Here is a 22566-nt window from a genome sequence, read left to right as displayed (position 1 = left end):
GACTTCAGGGGTGCTACTGGCATCTAGTGGGTGAAGGGCAGGGATGTGCTAAATATCTTATAATACGTGGGGCAGCCCCCGACACCTCAACAACAAAATAGCCACCCCAAAATGTCAATGGTGCTGAGGTTGAGAAATTCTGCTCTCCAGAGACATTTTTATGTCATACATATGTGATTTACTAACAAAAATCCCAACTGGTTGATACTCATAGAAATGATTTCATATGAATTGTTTTTATCAATCCCTAGTAACAGGAGTAAATGATTTATTTTTTTTACTCAGTTAAATATTACTCTCCAGATAAAACTTTCACACTGTAATTCAAGTCTCTTTTTTTTCTAACCTTGTAGGTTCATCTTTGGAAAGCCAGTGGAAGCCCTCTCCTCTCCTTGTGGATTACTTGGTTCATAAGACCTTGCCAGTGAGGCTCGGTGTTTACACGACTGTGATCCAACCTGCCCCATTTTCTACTTGTATGTGTTGGTGGAAGTTTGGAGCTCTTTGGAGCTATTGTTTACGTGGAAATTTTGAGCCATTTTGAATCGCTTAAAGGAGTAGACGCTGCTAGCAATGAGCTCCCAAAGCCATCCGGGTAAGGCCTCGGTCCTTCCTTCTCTGAAAAACAGCTGGGCTTTCTTTTACAGAAGTCAGATTTCCTGTGACTACGGCTTGCTTACTGGATTTGAGACTTTTGTTTTTCTTGATAATGGTCACTGTTGGTTTGTGACAGCACCAAGTGCAAAGTAGATTGTTTGTTCTTCCTCTCAGTGAAAGAAGGACTGATAGAGACCTCAGAGGATTTGGAGTAAAGTCTTTGGCTCCAATTTGTAGGCCAACTTGAGTGGCACACAGGTTTCTTTGATGCTAGGACAAAAGAATTGCTCTTTAGCAGTTAAAGGTCAGTGTGTGATTTGAAGAGTTAATTCCTTGCCCAGTTTCTTTGTTTTTTATTAGGGGGTGATTTGAGGGGTGGTAGTGCTCTTGTGATTGGACCTCTGGGCTAAATCTGGAAAGAAGCATATGTTCCCACTCACAGGTGGTAGTGACGGTAGCTCATGGTGTTTGCGTGCTTTTATTAGGTGTTGTGCTAAGCATTTTATAACCGTTTAGTCTTCGTAACAGCACCAGATAATACCAGACCTGGTGGGAAGGAGTAACTTGTCAGAGGTCAGAGAGCTTGTTAATGCTAACTGTATGGTCTTGGAAACCAAGCGTGTCCTGCTCTGAGTATCAGAAGCATGTTAGGGACACATTTAGGGACCCACTTAATGTCCTTGGAAAGTAACTATACATACTTCATAATAAAACCTGAAGAGCTCTGCCACCATCCTGCCTAACAGGTATGGGCATCCTGCTACTTCCAGCACATCCTGGCATTTAGGGGCTCTTAGATGTTGGCCTCTGTCTGCATCCACATGAGAGGGAAGGTGGTAGCTACTGGACAGATGCTCAAGGCATCTGAGTCTTTGTTAGCCTTAGAGCAGAAGCAGAGCCTTTGGGTCTGCATCACTCTCTTTGAGATTGCCCAGAACGTTCCCACTGTCTTAGCTTGGGTGGGGTCAGCTTTGTCGAAAAGCTCCAGAGGGCAGCATTCCAGGTTTTATTTAGACATGGAGGTTTTATTGATTAAAATTGCTCATGCATTAATTGATGTAAAGAATGGTTTATGATCATTGTAAGAAAAAAATTAAGCACTATGGATTGAAGTGTATAAAGTAGACATTGAGTGGTGCCTGGATCTTTCCCTCCTGCTCTCAGAGTGGCCTGCTGTTGGGGTGGGAGTATGCTTTTCCTGTATATAAATATAGTGTTATGTGTATAAACATTTAGTAGAGTGTGATTTTATATGTGAGATTCTTTTATGTTTTGTCCATTTGAATGTATTTTGAGCATCTTTCAATGTCAGTATGTGTATAAATCTTACTCTTCTTAATAGCTTGTTAATGTGTATTAATGTGGTTGTAGCACTATTTATAACAGTTCCAAATTGGTATCAAGCAATTATTATACATATATTTTGTACACTTCTATAAGTATCTCAGCTGGACAAATTCCAGGAAGTGGAAGCTGGGTCAGTGAACATGTATACTTAAAACATCATTAGATTTACTGTCACATTGCTCCAGAAACCTTGTCTCAACTGATCTTCCTAACTGCAGTTTATAAGGATGCATGTTTTTCTTCACTAACACTTTGTCAATCACAGGGTAGCTTCATTGTATTTCATTTTTGTCAGCATGCTAGAGGAAAATTATTGCTTGAGTTCACATGACTGTTTTAAATGGGGATGCATATTTTTGTATGACCTGGTATAGACGTAATCAAATTTTGTACATGCTACCCAGGCATTTGAAGAGAAAGTATGCTTTATTATTATTATTGGTCTAAAGAGAAGTCTATATCTGTATATTAGTATTGTATTTAAAGTTCTCTCATTCATATATATTTTACATACTTATATATAGAAGTATGTGTATGCTTACTTTATATGTGATTTTACGTAGCTATTAACTCACTTGAGTTATTTCAATCAGCATAACTTTACTCATTTTCTTGTTTGTTCAATTTCTGGGATAAATTACTTTTTCTATTGTGATTATAGTTTGTAATATTTTTACATTATTAACATTTTTGCTTTATATATTTCAGTGCTTAAAAATTAATTACTATTCTTTTGGTAGAACAGGTCTGTTATCTAAATACAATATATTTCTCTTTGGTTAATGTTTCTGTGCCTACAAGTTTATTCTGTTTCGTAAGATATTTCCTCCCTTGGTTTCCTTTGGCTAGCAAATATTTCCTCATCCACTTATCTTTAGCTCTTTCAGACCACTTTCTCTAAGGCTTATTTCTATAAACAGCAGGAAGCTGAGTCTTTGCTTTTTACATGAGGAATTTTAGCCATTCACATTTATTTTTATTACTGGCCTGCCTGGGCTTGTTGTGCCCCCTTGTGTCAGGCTACATATGCATTGTTGTCATCTGCTGACCCTCCTCCATTCTTTGTCTCTCAGTGAGGGAGACTATGATGACAGGTATAGCTGGTGAGGGCAGGGCTTTCACAGGTATAGCTGGTGAGGGCAGGGCTTTCACTTCTCTTCTGACTATGTGGTTGTTTGTTTGGGCCTGCAGCTTTCTGGATCCTCCTATTCCTCTCTCCAGCTCTCAGATCTCCCTCAGGAATCTGCCTTTTTTCTCAGAGCACCTTCTTGGACTACAGTGCCTTGTACAACCTGTGCTGTCACATGCATCAGCACTATGACCCATGATTGCACCATGCCCTGTACTTTCTTCAGGCACTGCTCCTGGCTGGGATGTTGGGCTCTACCTGATCTGTGCCCTTGCTCCTTAGCAAGGCTGCTGCCTGCATGGGACATGAGTTTCTCACTAGTGATCATTTTCCCATCAGTTTGTTCCCATTGGATTTAGAGATTCTGGAAAATTCCTCCAAGCTTTTTGTCAGTTGATGCACCTATTCACCAACTGTCAAGCATTGCTGTAAGTCTTTTTATAATTTTGTTTATATTTCATCATCTTAGTGGATCTTGGAGAGGAAAGAAATAATTAATATTCAGTTGTTCAATTTGCTATCTTGAATGAGAAATTTCTAGGTGTGTTCCAGCATAGCTATGGACTTGCTCTTTCTCCCTTTTTCTCAAGCCAAGGAGACGAGTCCTGTTGCTGCCTCAGCATCACTGGGATGCTGCGGTTTTCAGTTTCTCCTGGCTGTGTGCCTTTACTCCTGTCTACGCGTCCCCTCGGTGTTTTCCTCTGCTGACTGACTCGTGTCCCTCTTCCTGACTGCCTGGCATACCCCTGCTGCCTGCATGCCTGCCGTATGTTTTGCCTGCTGAGCCCTTCTCCTGTGTGGCTTGGCACAGTGTACCCATAGCGCTTCCTTACTCCCTGGTACTTTGGACTCTAGTGCCCTGGGGTCCCCTCTCTCACATTTTTAGTGTAATTTGGCTTTGCCCTGATGATAAAGTGACCTTTTTATTTGATATGTGTGATTTTCCTCTCCCTGTTTGTCTTTAAAACTCCCTCTGGTGTTGAGTGAGGTATGCATTATGATTTTATTGCTGTTCTTTCTGAACTTTGCCAGAGCCAGGCCCTGGTTCTCTGACGTAAAAGCTGCTTAACTGTTGGGATTTTATTGCTCTAAATAACTATTTCTAATGAGTGAGCAGCCGGAGGAAAGAGCCTGGATTGATTTAGCCTAGAAGAACTCTTCTTTGAAAAGAGGCTCTGAAATTTTATGCTTCTTGCCTAACCTGGCCCTCCATACCTTTCCTTGTTGGGGATGTGCTGAAACAGGTCAGGATGAATTTATTAGGGCATGGGCTCTGCTTTGAAGGTGAATCCCTGGAATAAAACTGAGGGAGTGTGGATGGGCACCCCATGTGGGCCTGCTGACAGGACGAGCAGTGGCTCCTTTTTTTCCATCCATTTCGTTTTTCCTCCAATAACTATAACTGACTGTCTTTGTCTTTCCTTGTGGTTAAAGTGTGCCTAGGATACTGGTAAATTAACCTACTAGCAGGAAACTCAGACATTGTCACTCAGTTGCCCATTTAACACTGCCCTGTCTCTCCAGTGCTGGTTACCTTCCTTTCTGGAATGTTCCTGTCTGGAGAAAGTGTTGCTGAGAAACATTCTAAATCTCAAGGAGGAGCCCCACGATGGGTTTGCTGGGATGCGTCTCTGGTCACCCAGATAATGCTCTTGATAGGAAACTGGTTGAGCAGGTGAGTAATTTGAGCATCCTATCTCTCCTGAAATCTTGGTGAAAGGTGTGGATAGTGTTTAGTTAAAAATACAATAACCATTTTGAGGGAAATTTGTATAAATTAAGATCACTATTTTAACTCAGGCCATTCTATGATTTCTTAACAGTCTGTTTAGTCTGAAATACCTCATCCACATGAAAGCAGCTAAGAAGTCTGTGTCAACAATAATTTAGTGATTAGTGAGTTCACAGTAATCTGGTTTCTTCAAAGCATTGTCTAGTGTTAATTCTGTAAGTCCCCTGGAGAAGCCTATCTGCCTGAAGGCCGATCTGAGTGGGACTCTGGGGTTTCTTTAAGTCTTCTTCCTTTATTTGATTTTGAATGTTTATTTCAACCAGTGTGGCTGCCAAGGTTATTATAGTTTAATATAGAAATGATCTCATAAAGAAACATTTTTATGGCATTTAAATCATGCTCTGCAATGGTTGAATGTTTCAGGAATGTTGCAAAGTTTTAAAGGGAGAAAATGAATTTTGCAGACCTACAGTTAACCCAAAGACATTGATTCTGAGCTCCTGATGACGGATAAGTGGGTTGCAGACCTTGAGTGAGGCCCTGGGAGGCAGGAGGTGACGAGAGCTGAGGAGATGAGAGCAGCCTTGGGAACAGCCCAGCAAGGGCTCTCAGGAGGGAGTGGCAGACAGCAAGTGTAGCCAGCCGGTGTGAGTCCTGGGGAGCTTAGGCAAGGAGACAGACCGGGTTCACGCCTGTCAGGAGACTGAAGAGCAGCTGATGCTAGCTGGAGAAGAACTTCATTGCCCCAGTGATCGGCAGTCCAGGGGTTCTGGGTAAAAGAGAGCAAGACTGAGCCCCAAGAACATGGGAGAGTAAACGATCTCTGTATTGCCTGGAGCCGTTTTAGAGAAGCACAACAGAAACTAATGTTGGGATGGGACTAATGTTGTTCAGACTAATGTTGGGATGGGAACTGCTTTTGATGCCCATGTGCTGCTTGCTTCAGCTTTTAAAGGAAAGGTTTAAGAAATACTCCCGTGCGTTTTTTTCTGACGCCGCAGCACAGCCTGTCTGAAGTGTGCATCCTTTCAGGCCTCCTCCCAGCCACCCGGCACAGAGTGTTTGCAGCTCTCAGTAGCCCGGATTCTCCATGCCATCATTATCTGGGATCTTAATCAGTCAAGGTTTGTTCTGGAAATCATGTAGACATAAGGACTTATTTTTCAACCTACTTTTTTTTTTGTTCATCCTCAAATTGTGTTTTGTCTTTTAAAAATCATGAGTACTTGGTCGTTATGAAGAGCTCAGAAAATTCACTGTCAATGGAGCATTGATGGTTTGTTTTGGCAATTCTCTGAAAATTCTTCTACAGTTTGTGGAACATTTGCATTTGTGTCCTTTTTTCAAAGCCACCATTGTAGAAATGCAAATTTCTGAGTTCTGAGATGCTGAATGTTGGATGATTAATGATATTGAAATTTAAGAATGAACTCCCGGTATGTATTTGACATAGAAAACTTGGTATGAGAATCATTAGAATCATTGAGCACAGCTTGGCGGGGGAACAGAAAGGCTGTGATTGAGGCGCCTGGCGGTGGGGGCAGGTTGCATGTGGACAGGTGTGCAGACGCACAGCCGTCTCTAGACCTGGGCTGTGTGAGGCGGGAACTGCTCCCCTCCTCTCGAAGCTTTGGTTCTATTTGACCATAGATGTTTAAAACTTAATAATAATTCAACATTGATTACTTGCTTACCCCAAGTCAACCCTGCTGTGCTGTTATGAGACCAAGATGAATAGCATCTTGTTGAGTTGTCCTTTACAGTTATTTCTTTTGTGTTGCATGACAACCCTGTGACGTGACCTGGGGCACCATTATTTCTATTTGTAGATGAGGAAACCAGTATTACTGCAGTCAAGTGCTTGGACTGAGGTTAGGCAGTGAATTGGACACCAGTCTGGCCCTCAACTTGGTCTTCTGCATTTGAGGGACATGTGCCTCTCTGTAGGCAGAACATTGAGTGCTTTGGATCTACTGAGGATTGAGCCTCTCCCTTGTGTGGAGCTCTCCAGCCAGGGCAAGCAGGGGCAGCAGGCCACTGGTCCAGTGTGGTTTGTGCCATGGAGAGATGGGCAGGGTATGGAAATCCCCAAAAGAGACATGTGAAGCCGAGAGAGGCCATCCCCCAAGGAGGACATGTGAGCTGAGTCTGTCATGGCCCTGACAGTAGGCATGAAGAAGGGATCATGGGTCCTTCACGGGTTCTGCTCCTCCTGACTTGGTGTCCTCTCCTGCAGCATAGGCTTTATGTGACCCTTAGTATCAATGAGCATGGGTTTTGCTGTCTGCAAACATTTGGCACCTGTGCCACTTGCTGTGTATCTAATGTATTTTTGTAAACTTTCTGAGCTGTGTTTGCCAGTCCCAGAAAGTTGGGACTGCAGAAGTTGACTGGGTGACTGGCATAACCAAGTGGGATTTGGGCTGAAACTTTTGGGAGATTTGGGTGGAAACTTTTCATCTAATTACCACTTAGTCTTTTTTGTTGTTGTTGTTGTTTGCTTATTTCATGAGAACATGGTGAAAATGAACACTTTTAGGAAACTGTAATGATGAAGACAGAAATCAAATGAGGCAAATAACTAAACTTGTTAAATCATATTTAGCTTTGTGTTTTTAAACTGGTTTGGTTTTCGCTACCTAATCACTAAGATGTTGTGAATGCTGGCCTTTCAGAAGTGACACACAGTGCATGAGGAAAGGAAACCATATCACTTTATTTTCATGTTTGTACCTCCCTCCTTTCCACTTTCTAGGAAAACAAAAATGGGAAAGATAAATTCTGCCTCTCTGGGAGTGAGGCACTGGTGATTTGGAGACAACTGATTATGGCTTGGTCTTTGGGAATGTCATGCCTGAGAGCTTAGGTGACTGTTTCCCTGAGCTGGTGCTGGGCTTGCTGGCTCTCGGTTGTTTGCTGGGGTCATGAGCTGGCTGTCCCATGTTGATCTTGATCTTGTTCCCATTGAACTCCATGCTCCCTTATCCTCCTTGCCCTGATCAGCCCCTCGTCTCTGTCCTCCCAGTGTTCTCTTGCTGCTTTTCCGTTAGTGCTAGGATCCAGACTCAGAATGGAATGATTCCATGCTGAGATACAGTTCTAGAGTTTTCGGAATTTTACCTTAACAAGGTTCAATGCTACAGTTATTTTCTTTTTCTTTTTTTTTTTGAGTCTGAGTCTCACTCCCTCACCCAGACTGGAGTGCAGTGGCATGCTCCCGGCCACCGCAGCCTCGACCTGCTGCACTCTGGTGATCCTTCCGCCTCAGCCTTCTGAGTAGCTGGAATTACAGGCACGTGCTACCATGCTCGGCTGATTTTTTGATTTATTGTAGAGATGAGGTTTCGCCAAGTTGCCCAGGTGGGTCTCGAACTCGCAGGCTCAGGCAGTTCACTCACCTTGGCCTCCCAAAGCACGGGACTACAGGCTGAGCCACCGAGTCCTGCCAACTATAGTTATTTTCTAACTTTTACTATTACCGTGTACTTTTGAAAGGTAGTAGTAAAGCTTATTTAAAATGATACTTGTTTTTTAGAAAATACAGAAATGACCTAAATTAATTTATTTTTGTTCCATTTGAGAACATTTATAAAGAATTATGTAATGTTGGTTTAAGTGTCTTGGTGTTCATTATTTAGTGGTCATTGACTGGGGGAATCTTTTTCCTGTACACATCTATGTTCTCAGAAGGTTCAGATTAGCCCTTTGACTCAGTATGTACTTTAGATGTCAGGATTTGTTATTGTTAAGTCATTGTCTTCAGAGACCTCCACTGGAAGAAATATTTTGATTGATGGCAGTGTTTTTTTTTCTTTAACTTTAAACACTTAGGCCATTTTTTAGATGATTGCTCTTATAATCTGTTTTTTTAGGTGATATATTAGTTTGTTCAAGCTGCTACAACGAAATACCTTAGACCAGAACATTTATAAACAGAAATTTATTGCTTGCAGCTCTGGAGGGTAGGAAGTTTAAGGTTAAGACACTAGCAAATTTAGTGTCTGATGACAGCTTTCTCCCTTCTTGCTGTGTCCTCTCATGGCAGAAGTGGCAAGGGATCCCACTTGAGCCTGTTTTATAAGGGCACTAATCCTGTTCAAGATGTTGGGTTCCCAAGGCTTAATCATGTCCCAAAGGCCTCACTCTTAATACAATCTCATTGGGTATTAGGTTCCAACTCATGAATTTGGGGTGGGGGAGTAAGAGAATGCCTTTCATCATAATAGCCAAAGCTTCCATTTTAATTAGTTTGTGTCTATAGCCCTGTATATTCCTTTTAAAACATATGTGATTTTCCTAGGATGTCCTTTGTAGAAATTGGACTTTTATTACAACTGTGTTTCTCAGTGACTTGTTGATTCAGTAGAGCTTGTGAAATGCCGTTGGAGTTTCAGAGAAAGTCATGGAGTCTGTTCTTGGTTCACTTAGGGTTTCTAGATGTTGTCTTGAGGCTTTCTAACCTCTTCACATCTGCTAGAGTGAGGGTATATTTAGTGGAAGTTTCTCCCTTCGATATTGAATAGTGTGATGCAGAATTCTCGATGCTCTTCACTTTCCCTTGTACGGTATCCAGATCAGAGGCTGATTGACTGATTCTTAAGGTCCTGTCTCCCCATCCTGGGCTGACATGCAGAATGCAAACCTGCTTGCCACAGACTGGCAGAGATGCTGCCCAGTGCTCTTTGCCTGAACACCTGCAGAATCTTGCTGTGACTGGGCCAGAGCAAAGGTGGTCTTTGTCCCAGTTGTTCCCTCTCGTGTGGTTCCTTATTTTAGTCTCATTGAAAGAGTTAGTGGAAAGAAGGCAGGCTGGGTTAATTTTTTCTTTCTTATGTCCTATTGGAAAAAAGAGTTTTCAGAAAATTTGGACAGGTGTTAGGGAAGACCAGAGACATGAAAAGCAGAGATTTTCATGGGAAATTTTAGCAATAAACCAGAGAGATGGGAAATTTTATTTTTGGTAGTCCTGATAATTTGTGTGTGTTGGAAATCGAGTCATCAGTGGTAATGGTGCTTCTGATGCTGGCAGAGAGGAGGTTAGTATCCCACTAGAAATATTTAGTGGGTGCTACAGTCACCAATTAAATGGTAGTGAGTCCAGTTTTCTGAATGACAAGGACTAGAGCATGACTACTAAAGAGGAAACTGATCTTCAGTAGTCTTCATCCCCAGTGGGCTCCTCATCCTCGGTCCTACAGCATCAGGATAGAGGCAGGATGCCAACTCTGAAGTAGAGGCACTCAGGCCTGGGATTACAGGGCACCGGTGTCCTTGTCAGTGCTGTCTTCATCGTGGGGAACCTTTGTCTTTGTAGAAGATGCTTCAGTCTAGGAATGTGGTTCTCTTCCAAATACTGATGCAGATGTCAGTGTCCTTCAAGGCTGTTTTTGAGAAGATGTGTTTGTCTCCATGTCTAGGCAGTTACAACGGAACGATGAGGAACAGAGGCATCTCTGAGCAACAGCGCTGACAGGACCTGGCCTGGAAAGACTGAAACCCCACTGTGGTCTTCCCTGTTGCAAGTAGCCCAGCCTTTAGGAGATGCTCCAACATCTTGGGTGGCAAGCAGAGAGTTTCATTGGATTACCCCGCTGGGGGCCCTCTCTAGTCTCTGCTAACAGTTGGATTGTCTGTCTGAACAGTCCAACTATCTGCTTTCACATCTTTCTGTGATTTGGTTTCAGACTTCATTACTATCTAAAGAAGAAAACAATTTGGGCTTTTCTTGAGTAGCTGAGATTACCTGAGATAATATTACTTTAGTGCTTCTCACCAATTTCCAGGTCAGAGTATTTGGGCTTTACCTGGAGAGTAGGCAGGGGTGGTAACTGGGGGATCTCTGTTTAGGGGTGCTCTGCACCTTTTGCCTTCCCTGCTGAAGTGTCCATAGGGCTTTCCTCGCTGGACCTGTTTGCCTCCAGAGGATGGGGCTGTTTCCTTTTATGAGGTCCTGCCCTTTGGAAGAACACCTGGCTTTCACTTTTGCCTCCCTGCACCTGGCATGCAGCTGATAGAAATTTATTTGTGTCACTTTCCAGACAGAAGACTTCACTGGGGCAGTGAGCAGTGTGTTGACAGGCAAAGCCCAGACCCTCCTGCAATGGAAGGACAGGGCAGCTGGTCTTCACCTGGACAGGAACAGACTAGGTGGTTCATGTATTTGAATTGGTATATTCATTTTGAAATACTGTTTATACTTACTTGTCAAGGTAACATCTTGACCATTGTTTTCTACAATGGTTCTATATTTTCTGGTTTTATGTAAACTAATTATATACCTTTCACGAGTTTTTATTAAGTATGGGTTACCCAAGCCCAAGTCTTCATGGTTTGTTTGGATACCTTTCAAGGCAGCTTTACTCCCTCATTCTCACTGGAAACAAAAGTGCCACTGGGAAACTGAACCTAAGTTCCTGGTAGAATCCCAACATTAGGCCAGAGGGGGGAGACCCTGTGCCATGCCCCACGCGACACCTGCTCTTCCACCAGTGGCTTTTGTAATGTTGTCAGCGACTGAATTGCACTTTTCCTTGGATGTTCACAGAATCTTCTGGATTGGCTGAACTCAGAATCTCATTGAATAATGTGATCTCTGTCAGTTCTAAACTTTGTACATCCAAATCCATGGGGATCTCATGACAATTGCTGCAGATTTAGAGAACTGCCTTAGAAAAATAATAGGAATTTACTTTTTTGTACTTTATATTTTGAACATCCAATGCTAGTTTCCGATCTTAAAAGCCCAAACATAAATAAACTTTGAGTTTGGAATGCATCTTGTTTTTTTGTGTGTAAATTTGTTAATAGATGTCATTTGGTGTTTGCACCAGTGCGGGGTTGAGCTAGGGTAAGTTTGAGAACCAGATTTCCCTGAGCTGCTGCGGGGGTTGGAAAGGCTTCTCAGAAAAGGGATTTCAAGCAACTGACCTAGTGGAGGAAAGCGGGAAGGAGAAGGTGATGAGTGGAGGCTGCCACTGCCCAGGTTGGACAGAGGGTGGTGAGGAAGGTGATGGCGAGGAAGTTGTATAGGCCTTTGGAAATGTGAGAGAGGCACCCTGGGAGATCTCAGAAACAATGTGCTCAGTACTGAGGTAAAACAATCCAACTGGTGGCACAAAGTTGTCCCTCTTTGCTCTCCTGGATACCTGTCTGTTCTCTGTGTGAGCAGACTCAGCACCTGGCCAGTGGGGGGATGGGGTGGGCGAGCCTCACTCTCTCCAAGGAGCAGAGTCTCCTTCAGGCCATGGGTGTCGTTGGGGATACCCTCCTGCAAAGACTGGTCTTCTTTGGATTTCTGGACCAGAGACACTTAGATCTATTCCCCCCTCCACTTTCCTTTGTGTTTCTTCCTGCTGACGAGATAGCAGTGTACAAAAACAAGCCAGCGTTTCTTGTTCTTGCTATTTGTAACTTGTCCCAAGCCTGGACTGGGTCCAGTCTGCTCATTTATTCTGCCAGAGTCCCATCTGCAGACCTCAGCTAAAGCTGGTTGTCCTGTCGGGCTCGCTCTGTTCCTGGAAAGCTTTGTCATGCACAGCCAGGGGCCGCTTTGGGTGCATCCTGTCTCCTCTGTCGCCTTATGTTTGGGAGCAGAAGTTGGCTCTGGTCGAATACGTGGATATGCTGTTAATTTATCCTCATTCTTGGAAGCAAATTGGGAGCTCAGAGGAAAGGAAGAGCCACAAAATGTCAAACCCAGCAGCGTCCATCTGACTTTGTTCTAATCACTACAATATGTAATTAAGATGAAGCATTTGATTTCCTCACTTGCCAGATTTAGGCCTCATTTTGTTTACTCTCCTGAGTCCTGATTTCTTCCTGTTGGAAAGTTTGCAGAGATAACTGGCTTGCCGTGGAGTTTCTGTGAATGGAGTTTCTATCGGTGAGCTGGGTGGCGTGGGAGTCCTGAGTTGGTTAGTGGCTTAGGCTGGCTGTGAGTTTCTCTCACAGTGGACGTTTGTAGCCTTCCCTGGGCTAAAGTGTTTGTTCTGTTGGTGAGTACAGCTGAGTCCCACGTGCACCCGATGACAGTGTCTCCAGAGACTTGCCATTTACCCCACTTCCTCGGAGCTGTTTATATGACAACCAGCTGTTCAGTGAAATCAGTTTAGTGGAGTTGGGGGTGTGTTAATTCTAGTCTGTGAGGTTAAAAAATAAATGGGTTTGATGAGTGGCATTTTACCTCTGTGGTCTTCCTTCTAGTAACCCATATCCCTAGTCTAATCATGAGAAAAACAGCAGACAAATCCCTAGATACACATCCTACAATACACTTGCCCACTCCTTCTTCATATGTCTAGGTCATCAAAAACAAGGAGAGTCTGAGAAAATGTCACAACCCAGAGGAGTCTAAGGAAACGCAACACCTAAATGTTATGTGGAATTCCTGGATGGCATCTTGGAATGGGAACAAGGCATTAGTAGAAACCTTCAGAAAATCCTGCATTCCTGATTTTAGTTAACAATGCTACATAAATATTGGCTCCTTAATTATAACTGATGTACCTTGGTAATGTAAGACGTTAATAATAGGTGAAACTATGTACGTTGGTGTTGATAGGGTATGTGTGAGCTCTCTGTACTCTGCTACTCAATTTTTAAAATAAAGTCTATTACTAAAATTGGAGCTCAAAAAATGAAGTAAGACTAGGCAATATAGTGAGACCTTGCTTCTACCAAAAAAAATAACTAGTTGTGGTGGTGAATGTCTATAGTCCCAACTACTCAGGAGGCTGAGGAAGAAGGATCACCTGAACCAAAGAGATCGAAGCTGTGGTGAGCTGTGATTGGGTCACTATATTCCAGTCTGGCTAATGAAGTGATAGCTCAACTCAAAAAAAAAAAGTAGCCTGGCTCGGTGGCTCAGCATGTAATCCCCGCTTTGGGAGGCCGAGGTAAGTGAATTACCTGAGCTGGCGGATTCAGGACCTGCCTGAGCAACTTGACGAGACCTCATCTCTACAATAAATCAAAAAAATTAGCCGGGCATGGTAGTGCGCACCTGTAGTTCCAGCTACTTGGAAGGCTGAGGCGGAAGGATCACTGGAACCCAGCAGGTCAAGGCTGCGGTGGCCAGGAGCGGCCACTGCACTCCAGTCTAGGTGATAGAGTGAGACTCCAACTCAAAAAAAAAGTATATTCTCTTTTGCTCATTGCTTATGAATCATCATATGCTGGAGACACTTTAGCACCTAGCTTTTAAAGTTTTTCTTTTGGGGATTATTCTAAATTAGTACAAGAATAGTTTTTTGGTTCTTTTTTAGTCGTTGTATGTGTATGTGATGTCATTAACTTAGCAAGTCACTATTGGTGGACACTGAGTTTGTTTTCAGTCTTTCTATTGTTAGTATTATAAACATGTGGCTTAGAAGAGTTCCCCTTTCTCAGTGGACTTTTTAAAGTCCACTTTTCAGTGCTTAGCTGGATGAATTCTCACAAAAGGAAAACACATGTAACTGTTGCACAGATCAGGAAATGGGACATTCCAGCACTCAGAAATCCCTTAATGCTCCTTCTCAGTGACTGTACCCTCAATCTCCCACCCCTAGGAATAACCTTTCTAGCTTGTAACATGTTAGATTAGTTTTTCCTGGGTTTAAACTTTAGATATATGGAGTCATTTAATATTTACTGTTGTTGTCTGGCTTCTTTCACTCAGCAATCTGTTTGTGAGATTTATTGACATTGTGGCTTATAGTAATCATTTCTTCATTTTCTTGAGTGTATAATATTTCATTGTATAAACAAATCGCAAATTATTTATTCATTCAGTTGCTGATGACATTTGAATGGTTTTCAGTTTGGCATAGGTATATATAATGCTACTATAACATTCTTATATGTGTCAATTGGTGCATGTAAGTATGCATTTTTTTATAAAGTGTATGTTTGCCCAACAGTTTTTCAAATTAATTGTTCCAGTTTACACTCTGACCTGTAGTGTGTTTGAGTTCCATTTATTCCATTTGCTCTGTCCTAACCAGTAAGTGGTACTGTAATTGTCTTTCATTTTAGCTATTTTAGATTAATTTCTCCTATTTGGTGGAGAAGTCCCTATGTAGGTCTTTTGCTCTTTTAAGAAATTGGTTTGTCTTCATTTTGCTTACTAATTTGTAGGGGCTGTCTATAAAGACTGGGTGTGAGTCTTTTGTTGTGTTTTTCTGCTGCTATTTTCTATCAGTCTGTGGTCTGCCTTTTCCCTTTCTTAGTGGTGTTTTTTGATGAACAGATGTTCTTAATTTTAACATAGTTCAGTTTATTAGTTATTTATGCCCTTTTGAAGGTTATGGAGTTTCATTATGTTATCACTCATTTAGATCTGTAGTCCACTGGGAATTGCTTTTAAAAAGTATGTTGTGAGGTAGGGATTGGGGGTTAATTTTCCATTTGGATGTTCACTTGGCCTGATAGTATTAAAAATGATTCATCCTTCTCTGCAATTGGATGCCACTTTGTCATAAGTCATGTATTTTATATAAATAGATTTGTTTCTGGACATTATTCTGGTCCATTGGTCTATTTGCATGTCCATGTACTAATGCAACACTATCTTAACTAATTGTAACTTTATAATCATGTGGATCTTTCAACTTTTAAAAAACTTTTTAAAGCTTGTCTCTTTTTTTTTTTTAAAAGCCTTTGCATTTCCATATGAATTTTAAAATCAGCTTTATTTCATCAGAATACTTACTGAGATCTCAGTTGGGATGTAATTGATTTGCTTATGGAATCAATTTATTTGGAATCTTTTAATTTATAGATATGCTATATCTTTCTATTTACTTGGGTCTTCCATAATTTCTTTCAACCACATTTCATAGTTTCAGTATAGAGTTCTTTTATTTTGTTAGATTTACTTCTAGGTGTTTGTGGGGGTTTTTTTGAATGCTGTTTTGTTTTTAAAAATTTAGTTTTGTTTGTGATGTTTAGAAGTATACAACTAATTTTTGTATACTCACCTTTTCTCCAGACACCTTGCACAATATACATATTATTATACTCTTTTATCTTTAGATTCTCTTGGATTTTTTATTCATACTATTTGTGAAAGCAAATGTTTCATGTCTTCTTTGCGAATTTTTAAAACGTTGCTGCCTTTCTTCTTTAGCTGCACTGCCTAGGACCTTCAATCAAATGTGAGGCATAACTGGTGATAGTGGACATCTGTGTCTTATTGTAATATCAAGGGAAAACTTTTCAATGTTTCACCATTATATTTAAAGTTTGCTATAAGTTTTGTGTAAATAGTCCATGAGATTATTACAGTTGTCTTCTGTTCTTAGTTTGCTAAGAGTTTTTCTCATTAGTAATTGTTAAAATACTAAATTGAAACATGTGAAATTACAGATATTTGATCTTTTTCACTCTACAAAAATAGTACTTTCATTTGGTTCAATTTAATATATTAGACTTTTTCTGCATCTATTAATAATCATGTTTTCTTCCTTTACTTGATTATTATGATGAATTTTCTTGATTGATATTTGAATGTTAAGTCAACTTTATATTTCTGTGATAATGATTATAATGTATTCTTCTTTTATATACTGTAAAATTTATTTTGCTTATATTCAGTTTAATTTTTTCATCTAAATTTGTGAATGAGATTGACGTGATTTTCTTCTCTTGAAATACTTCGTTAGGTTTTAATATTAAGGATATGCTAGCCTCTAAACATAAAATTGTTCTTTTTTTTGAGTTGGGATCTCACTCTGTTGTCTAGGCTAGAGTACAGTGGCATAATCACAGCTCACCACAGCCTTGACTGCCTGGTCTCAGGCAACCTTTCCGCCCCAGCCTCCCAAGTAGCTGGAACTACAGGCATGCGCCATCATGCCTGATTAATTTTTTGACTATTTGAAGAGACAGGGTCTTGCTATATTGCCTAGGCTGGTCTTGAACTCCTGGCAATCCTCCCGCCTCAACCTCCCAAAGTACTGGGATTACAGGCATGAGCCACCGTACATGACTGTCCTCTTTTTCTGTTCCTAGGATTGGCAAACTCTTTTTGTAAAGAGTCAGAGATTAAATACTTTAGGCTTTGTGGACCGCATATGGTCTCTATTGTGAATTTTTTTTCTTCTACTTTTTAAAAAGCCATTTAAAATGTAAAAGCCCATCTTACTTTGCAGATGGTACAAAATCAGAACACAGATTGTATTTGACCTGTGTGCCTGTTTGTTGACCCTGTCTAGGTCTCTTGAAGAGTTTATGTAAGAATGATATTATTTCTTTCTTAAATGCTTGAATGAATTCATTTGGAGTTTTCTTTGTGGGAAGAATTGTACATTACATCCTCAGTTAATATAGGGCTATGTAGATTTTTAATTTGTGTGTGTGTGTGTGTATGTGTGTCGGTTTTTGTTTAGTTTTTCTTGGATTTTTTCATTTCATCTAAATTTTTAAATATACGTTTATTCTTTTTCCCCCCTTCATTAGACTTTTCAGGGTTTATTAGTTATATTAATGTTTTTAAAGAGCTATGTTTGGTTTTCTTGATTCTTTTGATTGATTTTTAAAAAAATTAATTCCTGCTCTTATTGTTGTTATTTCTTTTTATTTGGATTTAATTTGCTGAGGTTTTTGTTGTTATTTTTATTGACTGAAATAAGTATTTAGATCATTGAAATTTTTTTCATCTATCTTCTTCTGTAATACATATGCTTAAGGCTATACATTTGCACCTGTGCTTGGCTTTAGAGTGTGCAACCTTTTTAAACATTGTTTTAATTGTAATTCTGTTTAGACTATTGTCTATTTTTTTGCCGGGCTTGGTGGCTCAGCCTGTAAGCCCAGTGCTTTAAGAGGAAACTGAGGCGAGTGGATTGCCTGAGCCTACGGTTTCAATATCTGCCCGGGCAACTTGGTGAGACCTTGTCTCTACAATAAATAAAAAATTAGCCGGGCGTGGTAGCACATGCCTGTAGTTCCAGCTACTTGGAAGACTGGGGCCTCCGGAAGGATCACCGGAGCCCAGCAGATCGAGGCTGTGGTGGCTGGGAGCGTGCCACTGCACTCCAGTCTGGGCAACAGAGTGAGACTCCAACTCAGGAAAAAAAAAAAAAAAAAAAGAATATTTGTCTATTTAAAAAAATTTTTTCTCTGGTCCATAAATTACTTAGAAATGTATTTCTTAATTTCAGTGATTTATAAATTTCTTAGTATTATTTTACCCTCATTTTGTTATTGATTTCTAGTTTAGTTACACTATGGTCACTCAATTTACTATATGTAAATTTACTGAATTTAGTAATTTATTATATGCAATTTCAGTTTTTTAGAAAATTTAAGAATTCTTGAGTTTTGTTTTACTGTTTATTATATGGTATATTTGTTTTGTGTATATTCAAGGAGAATAAACTATGGACATCTGTCATTTGTACATATCAGTTTAATCAAGTTTGTTAATCATTGTGTTCAGATTGTTAACCAGTTTTATTGTCTGCTTTTGTATCAGTTACTGAAATGGTATTTTAACATCCCCTGCTATAATTGTGGATTGGTATTGTTTCCCTTTTTAGTTATTTCAGCCTTTGCTTTTATATATTTTGAAGCTATTTTAAGCCTGTGCCGATTCAGAGTTTTACACTTTCTTGTTAGAATGTTCTTATGCTATGCAATCTCCTTCTTTCTCTCTTATATTCTTTCCTGTGCTAAAGTCTTACTTCAGGTTCTGTGAGGGGCCAGTCTAGTTCTCACAGCCCTCGTTCCTGGCATGCAGCTCTCTAAGCATCCCCAGGATCAGCCAGGTGTGTCTGGTGGCCCCTTGCCTTGGCAGGCCCTGACCGCATTTCATTTCCCAGGGTTCTGAGACCCTCAACGTTCTGCTCAGCTCCTAGTCTTCGAGGCAGCAACTTGCAGGTCAGCAAATGCCTCCAGGAGAAATATGGGCTCAGAATATGCCTTCTTTTTATTTCCCTCTTTTCTCATATTTTGACTCCTCAAATTCTGACTTGTATTGACTGCTCTCTCATCCCAAAGCCTTCATGCACACATACCTCTAGTTTATATTTCATTTTGCTCTCTTGTTCTTGGCTGGAGGGTGTCTGATTAACTTAATTTACTGTAACTCAAAGTGGAAGTTGACGTTTATCTGTCAATGCCAGGTATCATGTTTTCAATGTAATGATGGAGATGTGTAATTTCAGTTCATTCACCCAGTCTGCATCCATTGTTGTTTAAAGTTTTCCCCATAGTACATTGTATCTGGACTTCTCAGTTCACAAGTTACAGATGGCTTTACAGGCTTGCATTCATCCTTATGTTGCAGTGAAATAACTGCTGGGCATATTTTAAAGTGGACTGAAACATATCTGCAGCCTTGAGCTGCTCTTATAGCACTTTTATTCAGATATTTTATGAAGTGATTTATGTCGCACCTTATAAATGGTCTAAAATCTCCCTGCCCTGAATGCAGTGGGCAGAGTTGTCCTGCCCTTTCTGCTTGCCTACCCTCCCCCACCCTGCCTCTAGTGGTTTTTACCTTTCCCCCCTAATATGAATGAAGAATTCATTCAGGATTTAGCTTGATAAATAATTTGTAGGACACTGCTTTTCATGCCATTGATGTCATGACTGTGCTGGAAACACCTTTGCTAATGATGTGTCAGCCCTGCTTTCCCTCTGGGCAGGGCAGGAGCTTGACTTGGTTTTTCTATCTCATTGTCATTTGTTGAGTCAGGGGTTATATTGAATGATATCTTCCTTCCTTCCTACTCTGAGATTTCAGGATCCTCACATTCAGGTGTCAGCCAAGGCCAGGAAAGTTGGAAGTAAACCACAGGCCGGCAGATAGATGTTTTAGGAACTTTGCACTTGGGTGGGGGTACAGCACAGCTTCTCTTCTTTAATGGCTCTTCTGGGATGGAGATGGCTGAGGGTGAGACCTATTTTTCCACATTAAAATTTACATTTTCTTGTTATTAATCCTTGCATTTTATATACCTTGGTTGGGTTACAAATGCCATGTTTAGTCTATTACATTTAAAAGTGTATTTTATTCAATATAATTGCTCATGTAAAACTTTAAAAAATGTACTTTTATTTACAAATTGAATTATAGATTGCTTGTTTTAAAGAAGCCAGCAATTTTCTTCCCTGTAGGAGGCGAAGCTTCATGACCAGAAGACCTCAATATGTAGTGAAACAGTTATTTTGTCAGAATCAGCATCCTCCTCAGAGATAATAAAACAAATAGACTGTGAAAGTTAGCTGATAACTGTCACTTCCTCCATGTGACCACCTTCTGCCAGTGCTCAAAGTTGCTTGGCAGTCTAGAGTTGATGGAAAAGAGCCTCTTGGAGGCCCAGTGGAGGCTGAGACTGATGGTTGGGGAACCAAAGTTCAGGTATCACTGCCTAGCTTCTTCCTGTCCTCCTTCTGCAGTCTTGGATACCAGGCAGCAGCCAGGATCCCCAGTTGTCCTCGCTCAGGCCTTTGGAATTAGGCAGAATTAGCAGCTGCCTCTTCCTTGTGGTAGGTTCTGTAGGACATCTCTTCTCCTGGTTCAGAGTCTCCTTTAGGGCATGGCATGGATGGATCTCCCCATCCCTATGGTCCTGTGCAAAGCCTGCAGTTGGGCCACTCAGGCCCAGCATCCCCTGTCTCTCCCATGGCTCTCCAGGCTGCTGTGCATGATCTACATTTAACCTTCTGATATTGGCTGCCTGGGTGCCGATTCCTGCCTACTCCCATGTGACCAGGGCTGCCTCCCACTAGGCTGCGGTTCCCTTCTCTGAAAAATGAGGATCTTAAGAGGCTTCACCTTATAGGGTCATCATGAGGATCAAGTGAGGCAGATATGGAGCCCAGTGCCTGGTTCTCCTGCCCAGGGACGTCAGCTGCTGTCCTCATCCCAGGATCCAGAACCATCTGTAGCCCAGTCTAGGCCCTGAGTGTCTGGCAAGTTTCAGTTTAGTCAACCTTGTCAGACTCATGCCCTTTTTGATAAATATAAGTAACCGGTACCCTTCAGTGTTTGAAATTTCAGAAAACAAATCAAGCAAGAGTTTCTGTACATGCACCAGCTCCCCTCCCCTAGCTGAGAACTACCTAGAAGTCTAGCCTGACTGCCCCCACCTGATTCCACTGTCCAGGGCACAGGCAGTAAGGGAGAGGGGCAAGAGGAGGAGAGCCGTCGGCAAGAGGAAAGCTGAGCAGGAGAGAAGCTGCTGGCCGGCCCTGCCCCCTGCTCTCCTTGGCTCCCCTGGCCGGCCCTGCCTCCTGCTCTCCTAGGCTGCATCTGTCTCATCAACATGAAGGGGCAGAATCAAACTTGTATATTTTAACTTTTTTCTCTTTTGGTGATTAGTGATTGTAAACCTTATAACTCAACTCTTGAGAAAGGAATTTTACTAACAGATGACAAAAGATTGGAAGGCTCCCATCATTCTAGGAGGGCCCTCCTTGGGCGTCTGCTCAGCTGATGGGGTCTGAGCCGACCTTCTCTGAGGCCTTTGGGGAGTGGCCTGGGCTGGGGCAAGCAGATAGAGAGATGTGGCTGGCGCAGGCAGGGCCTGGCGTTTCAGGATCCCCTTCCTCCCACATCCTTGACATGGTTCTGGAGCCCACGAGTCGGCCCTGGGCTCTCTGCCTGTGGGTCCTGGGTGTGCTGCCACTCCCTGGTGGTTTGGGGCTTGGAGGAAAGAGCTCAGCTTACACTCTCAGTCTTTCAGGCGGGTCAGTTGCCGCCAAGTGGTTTCTTAAAAAGAATTCCTCCTCCCCTGATTAATTTCTGGCATGCGGCGTTGGGGAGCTCTTGCGTCAGTAAATCGTCATAAACCCCCAGTTGTCTGGATCAGACATAAACACCAGGCCTAGCTCCACCGCTCCTGACTCTTGGCCAGGGCTGGGCTGCCCTCGGCGCTCCGGGATGGGCAGCTGGAGATAAAGAAGGCTAGTGGGCGCCTGGGAGGTCAGGCGCGTGGCTGCTCCCGACAAAGTCCTTTTCTCAGAGGCCCCGAGCTTAGCAGATCCAATGCATGCTGTGCTCGCTGGGGGAGTATGCTGGGCACAGATGTGATTTATTTCCTGAAGTGTTTGGTGTTTCTTTTTACTCTCTCACCCCCCAACTCCCCACTCTCATTGATATAATGTTTTACTAGTCTGGAATATTCTGTAAGGGTTAAGAAAGATCCCTGTGTGTGAGGTTTGCACAGTGTGATATTCAGGTCTGGGAAACCCAGAAGTTGTACTGCATGTTCCTTGCTGTCCTGGTCTCAAGGACAGAGTACCTTACAGAATGCATCTTGTTGTGTTCTGTGAAACACACTGTATGGCTTTTTCAACAGCATTTGAGATCCTCAGTCAGTCTCAAGGCTGCATTTGTCCTGCTTTTATTTTTGTAGACCCCTTTTCATCTGGGGCACTGAGCAGAGGCTGGAGGCCAAGGAGCATGAGGCCCACAGTCCTCAGTTGACTAGTCAGCGTGCTCAGGCCTGTGCTGGGCTCCTCCAGGGTAGTGGGTAGAATGAACCTGGGCCTCTGTGGTTTTGATGTGTAATTCAGGCAGTTGGCAGGTGGTATTTGAGCCCCTGCTATGGGTGGATGATGCAAAAATTATGGCTTCCAGAGTGTCTTCCAGGAGTTTACACTCTTAAGGGGCACAGGAGACAACACTCCTTGGGCATCAGCAACTTTCAGGTGCTGAGGGATGCACAGTGAGGGGCCTTGTGGATGGACCCCCAAGCGGGAGGCCATGCAGGTGCAGCAGTGAGAATGCCAGGCTGAGGCCGTGTAGGCCCCCCCCCCCCCCCCCCCCCCC

At 42.1% G+C, this 22566-nt stretch overlaps 1 protein-coding gene across 1 annotated transcript in view; it reads left to right on the top strand.

Annotated features, from left to right (window-relative positions):
• Positions 1-352: 352 nt before the first annotated feature.
• The window catches only part of LOC110595101 (histone deacetylase 4-like), a gene marked incomplete at its 3' end in the record, with an annotated part of 171076 nt that continues 148862 nt past the window's right edge, over positions 353-22566 (top strand). Inside the window, exon 1 of the mRNA XM_021709623.1 lies at positions 353-595. Coding sequence (XP_021565298.1) covers positions 574-595 — 22 coding nt within the window. The remainder of the gene's footprint in view (positions 596-22566) is intronic.

This window comes from Carlito syrichta, unplaced genomic scaffold, assembly GCF_000164805.1.
Source record: "Carlito syrichta isolate Samal-C Ts95f unplaced genomic scaffold, Tarsius_syrichta-2.0.1 Scaffold262810, whole genome shotgun sequence".
NCBI classification, from domain to species: Eukaryota; Metazoa; Chordata; class Mammalia; order Primates; family Tarsiidae; genus Carlito; species Carlito syrichta.
This window is presented reverse-complemented; position numbering and strand designations above follow the sequence as displayed.